At 41.6% G+C, this 12378-nt stretch overlaps 1 protein-coding gene across 8 annotated transcripts in view; it reads left to right on the top strand.

Annotated features, from left to right (window-relative positions):
- The window catches only part of VAV2 (vav guanine nucleotide exchange factor 2), a 433076-nt gene that overhangs the window by 415860 nt on the left and 4838 nt on the right, over positions 1 to 12378 (top strand). For 6 of the 8 annotated variants that reach the window (XM_031949436.1, XM_031949435.1, XM_031949434.1 and 3 more), the window contains 8 exons: positions 2078 to 2205; positions 2670 to 2744; positions 4732 to 4784; positions 5725 to 5841; positions 6915 to 7002; positions 8195 to 8318; positions 9992 to 10078; positions 11274 to 11428. In XM_031949436.1, the coding sequence (XP_031805296.1) occupies positions 2078 to 2205; positions 2670 to 2744; positions 4732 to 4784; positions 5725 to 5841; positions 6915 to 7002; positions 8195 to 8318; positions 9992 to 10078; positions 11274 to 11428 (827 nt within the window). The remainder of the gene's footprint in view (positions 1 to 2077; positions 2206 to 2669; positions 2745 to 4731; positions 4785 to 5724; positions 5842 to 6914; positions 7003 to 8194; positions 8319 to 9991; positions 10079 to 11273; positions 11429 to 12378) is intronic. The other 2 variants (XM_031949439.1, XM_031949438.1) reach the window with 1 other exon arrangement.

Genomic DNA, 12378 nt, shown 5'->3' with positions numbered 1-12378 from the left:
AGTTAATAATTTTAAGGCATTTAGCACAATGGCTAGAAGATAATAAATGCTATTTATTTTTATACACACACATATACATGCTTTATTTTATAAATATGTTCTATTTAAATGTAGATCAGTACGGAAATATGTTTTGCATGATTGTACATTTATAACCTATATCAAATTGCTTACTTTTTTAGGAAAGAAAGAGAGGAAGGAGAAAGAAAAATTTGAACTCAAAGATTTTTTTCCTTTTTTATTAATAGACAGCCTTCTCAAGACTCTTAATATTCATTTTTGTAAGATTTTGAGTTCCAAATTTTTTTTCTTTCTCCTTTTCTTCCTTCCCTTCTCTCCAAGACAGAAACAATCTAATATAGGTTTATATATGTATCATCATTTTAAACACATTTCCACATTTGTCATTTTGTAAAAGAAAAATCAGAACAAAAGGAAAGGACTATGAGAAAGAAACAAACAAATGCTTCTCCATAGTTCTCTTTCTGGATGTTGATGGCATTTTCTATCCCAAATCTATTGGAATTGTCTTGGATCACTAAATTGCTGGAGAGAGCTAAGTCTGTCATAGTTGATTAGCACACAATCTTGCTTTTATTGTGTGCGATGTGGTCTTGGTTCTGCTCATTTCATTCAGCATCAGTTCATTTAAGTCTTTCTAGGCTTTTCTGAAATCAGCCTGCTCACCATTTCTTATAGAAAAATAGTATTCCATCACATTCATATGCCACAACCATTCCCCAGTTGGTGAACATCCACTCAATTTTCAATTCCTTGACACTACAAAAAGGGCGGCTACAAATATTTTTGCACAAGTGGATCCTTTTCCCTCTTTGATCTCTTTGGGATACAGATCTACTAGTGGCATTGCTGGATCAAAGGATATGCACAGTTTTATAATTCTTTGGGCATAATGAAACTCAAAAAAAATTTTTTTTGGCTAAAGTAATTGGGGTTAAGTGACTTGCCCAGGGTCACACAGCCAGGAGGTGTTAAGTGTCTGAGGTCAGATTTGAACTCAGATCCTCCTGACTTCAGGACTGGTGCTCTATCCATTGCACCCCCCAGCTGTCCCACCCATACACTTATAAAACAAATACCTGCTATGCATAGAGCATCATATTGTACCCTGAGAGAGATGTGGATTTAACTAAGATAATGTCTCTGCCTTCACAGAACTTAGATTGTAGGACTATGAATAGAGAAAACAGACTTTTTAATATACTTTTGGCCAGATTACTTCCTTTCCCTGGATACTTCAGTCTTCCAATATGTAAAATGGAAGACTTGCAAAGCTTTAATAAGATGATATCTATGAAATCCTCTCCATAAAGTACCCTGCAGAAAGAAGTTGTTGTTGTTAATGGAGCTTTTGAGCATAATTAAATTGTTGGCTTGAATTAAACAAAGTTACTTAGGATAGTTAATTAAAAAAAAAAAAAGACGGTATCTTATCAGGATTAACCAACATTCTTCTTATGAGAATGAAGAATGAATGAATGAATGAATGAATGAATGAAAAAGCATTTATTAAACACTTATATGCCAGACACTGTGCTCGGTGCTGGCAATACAAATTCAAAAAGCAAAATGGGCCCTCCCCTCAAGGAACCTACATTCTAATGACAGAAGATTACTCATAAGGGAAAGGTGTTTTGGTTTGGGAAGTTCCACAGAGTGTAGACACAGGGTCATTGATTTAACACTTACTTCCCAGGACTGATTTGATTGGAGAAAGAGTTGGAGAGGAGTATGCACCTGGTGGTTTGTCAAGAAGGGGATTTAGCAAGTATTCTTACCTCCATTTTGCAGACTGAAAAACTGATGCATGTGAAGTCTCATCATCAGTAGGGCAGGGCCCCAGTAAATCCAATGATTGTTTTTTATGGAGCCTACCTGGGGCATGGTAGTTAATCGGGGGTACTTTGCCGTCTATGAAAACATTTTGAAAGTGTGAGTCTAGGTGCGCTGCATATCTCCTTTGGAGTTCTTTGACAAGTTGGGTCACAGAGAATGGGACGATTCCCTGAATCTGAATTGCAAAGAATGAACTGCTTCCTTTCCCTTTCTGACCCAGGTCCTAAAATGGTGGCAGTGCAGAATTACCATGGTATTCCAGCTCCTCCTGGGAAGCCGGTGCTGACATTCCAAACGGGCGATGTGATCGAACTGCTGAGAGGCGACCCTGAGTCTCAGTGGTGGGAAGTAAGTGGTGTTTTGAGAAGCTTGGGGAAAGTTTCAAGTTAATTGACCCATATCTCCATTAGGACAGCTAGGCAGCACAGTAGATAGAAGGCAGGATCTAAAGTCAGAAGACTCATCTTCCCAAGTTCAAATCCAGCCTCAGACACAAGCTGTGTGACCCTGTGATTTAACTCCTACTTGCTTCAGTTCCTCATCTGTAAAATGGAAGCACAGTAGAAAAGGAAATGGCAGACCACTCCAGTTTCCAGTAATCCATGGACATCCATGGGTTCACATAGAGTCAAATTAGATTGAATAGCAACATATAAGTACATGTCAGTCTTGCGGAACTTAGTGCTAGAGTTTTAGGAATAGCTAAGGATCAGGATGGAAACCCCCTCTGCCTTCTCCCCACCCCAAAGGGAACTTTGCCTAGACTTGCAAATTTCTAGACAGAACCCTAAAATGCCTCTTGCTCTTTCCAGGGAAGGTTAATACAGACCAAGAAGTCGGGGTATTTCCCTAGTTCATCTGTGAAGCCTTGCCCTGTGGATGGACGGGTAAGCACTTTCCTAAATGTTGCCATCTTCAGGTCTCCAGCGGACCTGGGAAGTCAGGTGCAAGGGGTTTGGAGCACAGAGGTCATTGTTAGCATCATAGCTTTGCAGAAAGTCGTTGGAGAAGAGCTCCTGGCTCCATAGAGAAACTTGAGTTGCACAACCTCCCCTTACCCACCCCCATTTGTCCTGCATACCACAGCCAGAATAAGGTTCCTGCTGTATTTATTGTGATACTCCTCCACTTGAAAAATCTGCAAGGCTCCCCACTATTTAATGGTTAAAGTTGAAACTCCATCCCCAAGCATTCAAGACCATCCCCAGGCTGCTTTAAGGCTTTTTAGCCTTATCTCACATCACCTCCTTCCCCGCATTATGTTTCAGCCAAATTGAATAGTTCTTTGCCCCCATCCCACCTTGGTGCCTCTGCTCACACTGTTCACCTCTGTCTCCCATGCCCACCTTTCCCTCTTCAGCTATTGAATTCAAACATAACTTTTCAGAAACTGAACTAGGGACAGCAGCTGATGCAGTGCAAACAGCACAGCCCTGAAATCAGGAGGACCTGAGTCAAATGCAGCCTCAGACATTTACTAGCTGTGTGACCCTGGACAAGTCACTCAACCCGATTGCTTCAAAAAAAAAAAAAAAAAAAATCCAAAGCTTTTCTAAAGCACCTTTCATCTTCAAGCTATTCTCTGTTTCTCCTGGTGAGCAGCCATCTGCTCCCAGCCCTGACATCCCTCTCAGTCTTGTACCTCTCTGAGTCACTTAGCATAGAATTTGGCACAGTGTTAGCTGTATTGTTTCTATTTATCACCCTAGTAGAATGTGAGCTTCAGGAAGTCAGGAGTCATAGATTAATGAAACTTTGGCTGCCCCCCCATTATCAAATACTAAATTCAGCATTTGGTGTGGTTACGTTTTATTGAATCAGTGAGGAGATGGCCGGTGTCCTAATCTCAGACTTAAAGGGCCTGAGTTGAAATCCTGCTTCTGATGATTAATACCTGGGTGACCATGAGCAGCTAACTTCACCCCACCAGGCCTGGGCATCTTTACCTGTAGAATGAGGGTCTTGGACCATTCCCTTCCAGCTCCAGGTCTCTGGTGCTCTCATCCTCTGGCCTGTGGAGATCACCAGTCACATGGAAAGTTGTTCTTTTTCAGGCATGGGTTGGAGGTCCCTGCTTGAAGGAATCGTAGAACAGGTTGGCGGATGAGATTAACTCAGTTCTGACCTAGCACAGAACAAGGCACGTGTCTTGCTGGGGAAAGAGCAGGCTGTGGTTTGGAACACTGGAGAGCAAGGGGACAGCATGAGGTCATTACCTAAATGTAGCCTGGATGAAGTTAGGTGGATAAAGCACTAGAACTGGAGTCAAAAAGACCCAAGTTCAAATTCAACCTCAGACACTTCCTAGCTGTGTGACCCTGGGCAAGTCACTTAACCCTGTTTGTCTTGGTTTCCTCATCTGTCAAATGATCTGGAAAAGGAAAAGGCAAACCACTCCAGTATTTTTGCGAAGAAAACCCCAAATGGGGTCACAAAGAGGATGACATGATTAGAATGATTAAGAAATACAAAAACCTGGGGTCTGTGGATTAGAAGGTAAAATCATGATTTACACACACTCTCTCTCCATGTAGCATATAAATAAATCAGGCTTGGGTCTTAGAAAACGAATATTATTCTTTTGTGGACAAAAACTTAGAAATTTCTGGCACTGAAAAAAAAAATAGCCCTGGAAAAAATGTTGGGAGAAGAGAGCAGTCTTTCCCATTGTGAAATGGAAGGCACATGAAGTCTGGAACCAAGAACCCAGGATCAAAAATCCTAGCTCTGCTGTTTTGTGCACTTCACTTTTCTAGGCCTCAGTAGCTTCAACTGTAAAATGGGAAAGTTTAACTGGGTAGACTAGGCCCCTTCCAGCTCTTGTAATTCCAGACTCTTCGTGCCTTAATAATCAATCATATTCTCTTTCTACAGCCTCCAAGCAGTAGGCCCCTATCCAGAGAAATAGACTATACCACATATCCTTGGTGAGTCAAATGTTAAAATGAGATTATTTATTTTTTTTACTAGATTTCTTAATTCTTGGGTGGATGTTGGAGCAGGACAGCAAGGTAACAAATGTCAGGATACTTGGATTTAAACTTAATTCTGCAACCCATTACCATGTGACCTCTAACCAGTCCCTTCTATTCTGTCGAATGAGAGGACTGTTGTAAATGATCTCTTTGGCATTTTGATGTGATGATTCACTCACCTTTATCTTAGCATCACATCCACCAAGAAAGAGAGAGTGTGTTATAGATGGTCTTAGAGTCAGGAAGATCAATTTGGATTTAATTCATGCCTTTAATCTATTATAGCTATGTGACCATGGGTAGTTCATTCAACAGTTAAAACAATCTAAAATTTTTTATTATTATTATAGCTTTTTATTTACAAAACATATGCATGGGTAATTTTTCAACATTGACCCTTACAAAACCCTCTTTTTCAACTTTTCCTCTCCTTCTCTCCCATTCCCCCCCTAGATAGCAGGTAGTCCAGTACATGTTAAATATGTTAAAGTATATGTTAAATACAATATATGTATAAACATTTATACAGTTATTTTGCTGCAAAAGGAAAATCAGATCTAGAAAGAAAGGAAAAAACCTGAGAAGGAAAACAAAAATGCAAGCAAACAATAACAGAAAGAATGGAAATGCTATGTTCTGATCCACATCATTTCCCATAGTTCTCTCTCTGGGTGGAGCTGATTCTCTTCTTTACTGAACAATTGGAACTGCTCAAACAATCTAAAAATTAAAGTTATACAGGAATTGCTGTCCTGAATAGGTGGAGGGAATTTCCACACTGGAACTCCAACTCCTTTCCCTTCCCAAATAAAAATCAGGTCTCTTGTAAGGGTTTTGCTGCATATTAATTTTTTTTAATGTTTTATTACCTAAAGAATCTGTTCATCTTCAGGTTTGCAGGCAATATGGAACGACAACAGACTGACAACTTGTTAAAATCCCATGCAAGTGGGACATACTTGATCCGAGAAAGACCTGCGGAGGCGGAGCGATTTGCAATAAGCATAAAGTATGTGCCGGACCAAAAACCAAAACAAAAAAAAACAATTGTTTGTTTAGTTGTCAGCAGCAATGAGACCTCTCCCCAAATTAAAGTTTGAACAATTCATATGATGGCCTGATGAAAAACTCAGTATTTAACTTACCAATTGTAAAGTCAATATCTGTGGCAAGGCATTTAATAGCTGCAATGTCCACTAACAAAGCAGAATTTGTTGTTTTCCTCCCTGTACCTCCCCATCACCACCCTCCAAAAAAAAAAATGAGGAAGAAAAGGCCTTTCATCCAGGATCACTTTTCTCTGTGCTTTGTAAAGATGTTCAGAGGCTTGAAAAGAGAGCACAGTGTCAGCATCAAAGCTGTGAAGGATATGAGAGAGCATACAGGACATGTAACCAGGACCAGGATATTCAAAGCAAGGCCAGGAGTAAAGGAGAGAGCCCAAGTGAAGGAATGGGCCCTTGATCCCTGTAGTCAGACAGTACTGACTATCTGAACAGCCTGCACTCTGAGTATGGGCAGTGGCGATAGGGCAGATCAGAGCAGCTTTTCAGAAACGAGGCAAATAAACTAGATGGAAGGCTCTCAGGGACACTGGGGCCAGTGCAGGCAGGAGATAAGAGATTAGAAGTATCATGGGAAGCAAAACTGAAATTCTGAAGTGCCATATGAAGTGAGAGGTCCAAGGTTCAGACAAGTTATCCCAGACCAAGAAGTCCAACTGGGCAGGAAAAGATGGGCAAGCCGATGTGAATCACAGGCAGCAGTAGAGACCTTAACAACTTTAGCAATCCTCTGCCTTGCCCAGGAAGCGTTTATATACTTCATCTTAGATAAAGCATCAATCCACCAACCCAGCTAGCCTGGGATGAGAAACAGAGCCAGACACTGTGAGTAACTGACTCCACTTATCTACTAGTCATGTAGCTAATGGGAAAAGGCTGCTCTTTGATTTGCTGATGAAGACAGAAAGGACATTTGGAGTTGATCCTAGCAAACCAGTGGAATGGAGAAGCAGTTGTAGCAATTTTGAAGTAATGCTTCGCTTTGGTCAGAAATAGTAATTTTGTCATTGTTCCTAAGGTTCAATGATGAAGTGAAACACATTAAGGTGGTGGAGAAAGACAACTGGATTCATATCACAGAAGCAAAGAAGTTTGAAAGTCTATTGGTATGTGAATCTCTGCAACTTTTACCTACCTGGGCTCATTTAAGGATTCATAGAGAAACAATAACATGAATAATAATAAGCTTTCTCTGCTCCATTTTGTCTCAGATCAGCTAAATAGCTATGTAATATTTGTTTTTGTTTAACTCTTTTTTTTCTTAATGTTTTTTTCCCCAAATATATGGAAAGTAGTTTTCAGCATTCATTTTTGTAACATTTTGAGTTCCAAATTTTTTCTCTCTTCTTTTTCTCTCCTCTTCCCATGACAGCAAACAATCTGATATAGATTATGTATATACAATCATTTTAAACATTTCTGTATTAGTCATATTGTGAAAAAAAATCAGAGCAAAAGGTTAAAACCTTAAGAAAGAAAAAGCAAACAAAAAGGTTAAAATAATATTAAACTTTTATTTCTCGATGAAAAAGTTCCCTTTTTTTTGTTTGTTTGTTTAAAAAAGAGAGAGAAGCAATGTCTAATTCTACTTAGAAAATCCTATAAATCATTTCATGGCCCTACAGATGTAGAATATTTTCTTACTATGTGTTCTTGACATGTGTGTTCTCCCCCATCCCCAGGATCTCCTCACAAGGTTGTGTTACGCCATACTCAATTTTCAGAATGTGTCTTGAGGCTCAAAAAAATCTCGAATCTCCAAGCAGACTCTGGGACCTTTCTTAGGAAGTCAGAAAATTCTGGCAATGATCTTCCTTTAAAAATCTTATTAGATTTACTCCTGAAGTGGAGGATGGATGGACGTGTTTCTGCCGCATATGACTCTGCCACTGATCTAACATGGAGACTGTTTACTCAGTGGTTGAGATCCATGGTCAAAATGCCCTTAAAGGCACCCCCAGAACATCATGGGCCTTCCATGAAATGATTTCTATTAAGCACTTGCTATGGGTACAGTCCTATGCTAGATAAGTTGGGGTGGAGGGAGCAAGAAGAGAGCCCTAAGGAATATACAAAGCTATTTCTCCCTACCTTGCAGCCTGCTTATCCCCAGATTATCAGGTGTGTGTTCAGAGCTGTGATACAGACTCTATGTGCAAAGGGAACTCAGAGAAAGGAATAATCAGTGCAGCCCACAGTATTCAGGGAGGGCTTCCTCTAGGAGCGTGTCTTGGAATATGCTTAGAAGAAAGGACCCATTCTGGCAATAAGCATTGACACGATGTTTATTTTTGGCAGGAGTTGGTAGAATATTACCAATGCCACTCACTCAAGGAGAGTTTTAAACAACTGGACACCACCCTCAAGTACCCTTACAAATCTCGAGAACGCTCAGCCTCAAGGGCTTCTACCCGCTCACCAGGTAAGAGTATGCTGAGTATCCCTCGCCCCCCACAATATGCTGAGAAGAGCATTTCCCTCTGCTTCTCTGAGTGCTCCTGATCACCATCCCTTTGGGCCCCATAGCTATTTACCCTAAAACCCATAGCAGGAATTTCCCCTTTAAAGTTTCAGGGCATATATTGCCTCTCATAGAATTAGGATTTCCCATGCACTGACCACAAAAGAAAGGAGAACAAGGAACATTATTACCAGGAGAGCAATGGGAGGTCATAATGATCTGTCTTGAGTTTTAACTGTGACTTAGCTAAGCTTTTCCCTAAAGACGTACGCTTTAGTACCCAGTGTTGGTTCCCTTTTTGATGTGGTCAGAACCCCTGGATATGGCTGATTCAAGGTATACTGTGCGCCAGGTGCTCATTCTTTTACATAATTCTCCTTTAGTGAGATCAACAAGCATGTACAAGTGAGCTGAGCCCCCAGCTAAAGCAACAGAGTTCATAATAACTGAATTATGAAATGTTGTTCCAGAGAGAAAGACAGATAAAATATTAAGTGCTTACTCTGTGATAAGCACAGTATTAAGAGCTGAGAAGACAAATGCAAGGTAAAATAATTCTACAAGCAGCTAGGTGGTGGAGACCTGAGTTCAAATCTAGTCTCAAACACTTGACACTTGTTAGCTTTGTGACCCTGGGCAAGCACTTATCTCATTTAGCCTCAAACAAAACAAAACAATATGGAGTCCCCACTTTTAAGGAAAGAATATTCTAAAGACAGTAAGGAAGACAGTACATAAAGGATTCTAGAAAGGAGGGGAAGAAGGACATGAGACAGGCAAAAAGAAGGAGTTAGCATCTTGAGAGGTTCATTAAGGAGATACCAAAGCAAAGGGCAGAAAGGTTCAAATCTACCTTTAGATACTAGCTGCACCCCTTGGGATAATCACATAACTTTTCATTGCCTCAACTTCTTCATTTGTAAAATGAAAAGGTTGGGTTCGTTGGCTTTAAAGATTACTTCCAGCTAAGGTTACCAAGCCCAAGAATTTAGAATCAGAATTCAAAGGAATAACATCTCTATGCCTAAATACATGGCTACAGTAGGTCTAGGAGTATGGATGGAGTAAATAATAATGGTAACTTAGAATTTGTAGCATTTTAAGGTTTAAAAAGTTACTTCTTTGTAACATTCCTATGAGGTAGGTTGCCCAAGTTTTACTATCCCCATTTTGTATATAAGAAAACTGAGCCTCAGTTAAGTGATTCAACCAAAAGTCGCACAAATTTACCAAATGTCAGTTCTGTGATTCAAATTTTAGATCTGATTTTGAAGTCTGGAGCTCTCTTTACTATATCATAGCACCTTTAGTGTTATAAAAATAATAGTTCACACTTCTCTAGTGCTTTAAGATTTTATAAAGCCTTCCCCCAGGTATAAAGATAGAGATAATATCTATAAGATAATATCTGTACTTGCAGCAATTTGGATGAGGGGCCAGAAGAGTTTGTCTTAAAGAATTGCCACACTTTAGACTGGCCATTCCAGGTAGCTGTTCCTGTTCCACAAGGGATCCCTGGGAAACCTTTGAATCATTTCTTTTGCCTTGATAACTTTAATTTTAAAATTATATATTTTTTGGTATTGATTTTCCTTCTTCCTCCCTTTTTATGTGTTCTCTTAACCTTTTTGCAGCTTCCTGTGCTTCCTACAACTTTTCTTTTCTCAGTCCTCAGGGCCTCGGCTTTGCCTCTCAGAGCTCCTCCACACCCTTCTGGTCAGGTATAGCTGCCTAGGGTGTGTGGGAGAAAATCTTCACCTCCATCAATCAGTCACTGCTGGCCAGCAGAGTGCCTGCCAGTGGGTTATCGGGCCATTGGCCTGAGCTTGAAAGCCACCAAAGCCCCAAAAATATCATGCTGGGAGTCCTCCCTTGTCCAGGGCAAGAGATATTTTCCATTCTAGCGTGTAGATGATCAGAGGGGATGGGAGTGTGAAAATGTAGCACATGGTTGGGAGGGTTGAGAGAAAGATGTGGCCATTGATGGATTAGATTTCAGGATGGGTTTCAAGCTTGGCCTGTGACCAGCCTAATCACAACTACCATCATCACCAACCTCACTCCACACCCATCTATTTGTTGTCACCATCGCTTAGATGATCATTTTCCCCCAGCTATGTCAATGACACGGTCATCCTCCCTGGCAAATTTTGACTCGAGTAGTTGAGAAAAGAACCAAGGGGTCATCCAGAAAGGAGAAAAGGAATAGCATGAGTTGTACCATTTTAGAAAGCCTGAAACAGAAAGAACTTTAAAGGCCTTCTAAGGCCTGAACCTGAAGTCCAAGGTGATGTGCCATGGCATGGACAGTTTATGTTCAGAGCAGAAATTAGAATCCAACTATCCTGATTTCTTGCCCTGAGTTTTTTCTATGGCACTATACCAGAACCCTTTTAATACATCTGAAGGAATGAGGTTGAGGGGAGGGGCCCAAAGCATAGCCAGCAAGGAAAGTTAAGGTTTGGGGAGCTTTGCTGGTCCTGAGATGCCTCTGTCACCAGAGCTCACAACCGTCCTTAACATCCACCCTTGATCTATCTGAGACTAGAGTGAAATAACCAAAAACTGTTTGTCTTTCCCCTAAAATATGTCACGCTCTATTCCTTGCCATTGCTTTTACATGGAATTAGTCCATTTTGCTTCACGTCATGCTACTTGGGTCTGAGGGAAGAGCTAGTACCAGGTGGGTTTCCCTTGCCATAGCCCATTTTGGTTGTAAATTCTGGCATCAGAAGAGTAAGCTGACTAAGAGGGGCTGATAGCCCCAGCTCATGGCATCCTTGCCCAGAGAGCAAAGGGGTGGGGAGGGGGGAGAGAGAAAGAGAAAGCTTGGATATCCTACCACTCTTGCTCAGGGTGGAGGCTAACCTCAGACAGGCTGACTGCCTAACGTGTTCCTATCCTTCCTCTGTCCAGTGTTTACTCCCCGTGTCATTGGCACGGCTGTGGCCAGGTACAACTTTGCAGCCAGGGACATGCGGGAGCTCTCACTTCGAGAAGGAGACGTGGTGAAGATCTACAGCAGGATTGGTGGCGACCAGGGCTGGTGGAAGGGAGAGACCAATGGAAGGGTAAGGCCATCTTTCAGGTTCACCGGGCAGAGCTTGGAAGTTTATTGAATGAGATGATTCTGCGTCCTAAGAGGCAGTCAGGTGGTGCAAGGATAAAGCCCTGGGCCTAGAGTTAGGAAAATCCAAGTTTAATCTGTCTTCAGATGCTTCTTAACTATGTGACCCTGGGCAGATCACTTAATTTTTGCCTGCCTCAGTTTTCTTAACTGTAAGATGGGGATCATAATAACACCTACCTTGCAGAGTTGTTTTGAGAATCAAATGAGATGATATTTGTAGAATGCTTAGCACAGTGTTTGGCATATAAAAGGCACTTAATAAGCCCTCCCTTCCTCCCCTCCTTCCTTCTCTCCTTCCTTTTCTCCTTCCTTCTCTCCTTCCTTCTCTCCTTCCTTCTCTCCTTCCTTCTCTCCTTCCTTCCTTCCTTCCCTCCTTCCCTCCCTCCCTCCCTCCCTCCCTTCCTTCCTTCCTTTCTTCCTCCCTTCCTCCCTTCCTCCCTTCCCCTTCCTTCCTTCCTCCCTTCCTTCCTTCCTTCCTTCCCTTCCCTTCCCTTCCCTTCCTTCCCTTCCCTCCCTTCCCTTCCTTCCCTTCCTTCCCTTCCTTCCTTCCCTTCCTCCCTCCCTTCCTTCCTTCCCTTCCTTTCCTTCCTTCCTTTCCTTCCTTTCCTTCCTTCCTTTCCTTCCTTTCCTTCCTTCCTTTCCTTCCTTCCCTTCCTTCCCTTCCTTCCCTTCCTTCCTTCCCTTCCTTCCTTCCCTTCCTTTCCTTCCTTCCTTTCCTTCCTTCCCTTCCTTCCCTTCCTTCCCTTCCTTCCCTTCCTTCCCTTCCTTCCCTCCTTCCTTCCCTTTCTAAGTGCTCATTATGTGTAAGAGACTTTATATAGAGTAAAGTCATGGATTTCCCTGCATAAACAGACCTGGCCTGAAAGCATATCCTAGCATCAGTTACCATTT

The sequence above is a fragment of the Sarcophilus harrisii genome, chromosome 2 (genome assembly GCF_902635505.1).
Source record: "Sarcophilus harrisii chromosome 2, mSarHar1.11, whole genome shotgun sequence".
Lineage (NCBI taxonomy): Eukaryota > Metazoa > Chordata > Mammalia > Dasyuromorphia > Dasyuridae > Sarcophilus > Sarcophilus harrisii.
Note: the sequence above shows the minus strand (reverse complement) of the source record. Positions and strands in the feature narration are given on the sequence as shown.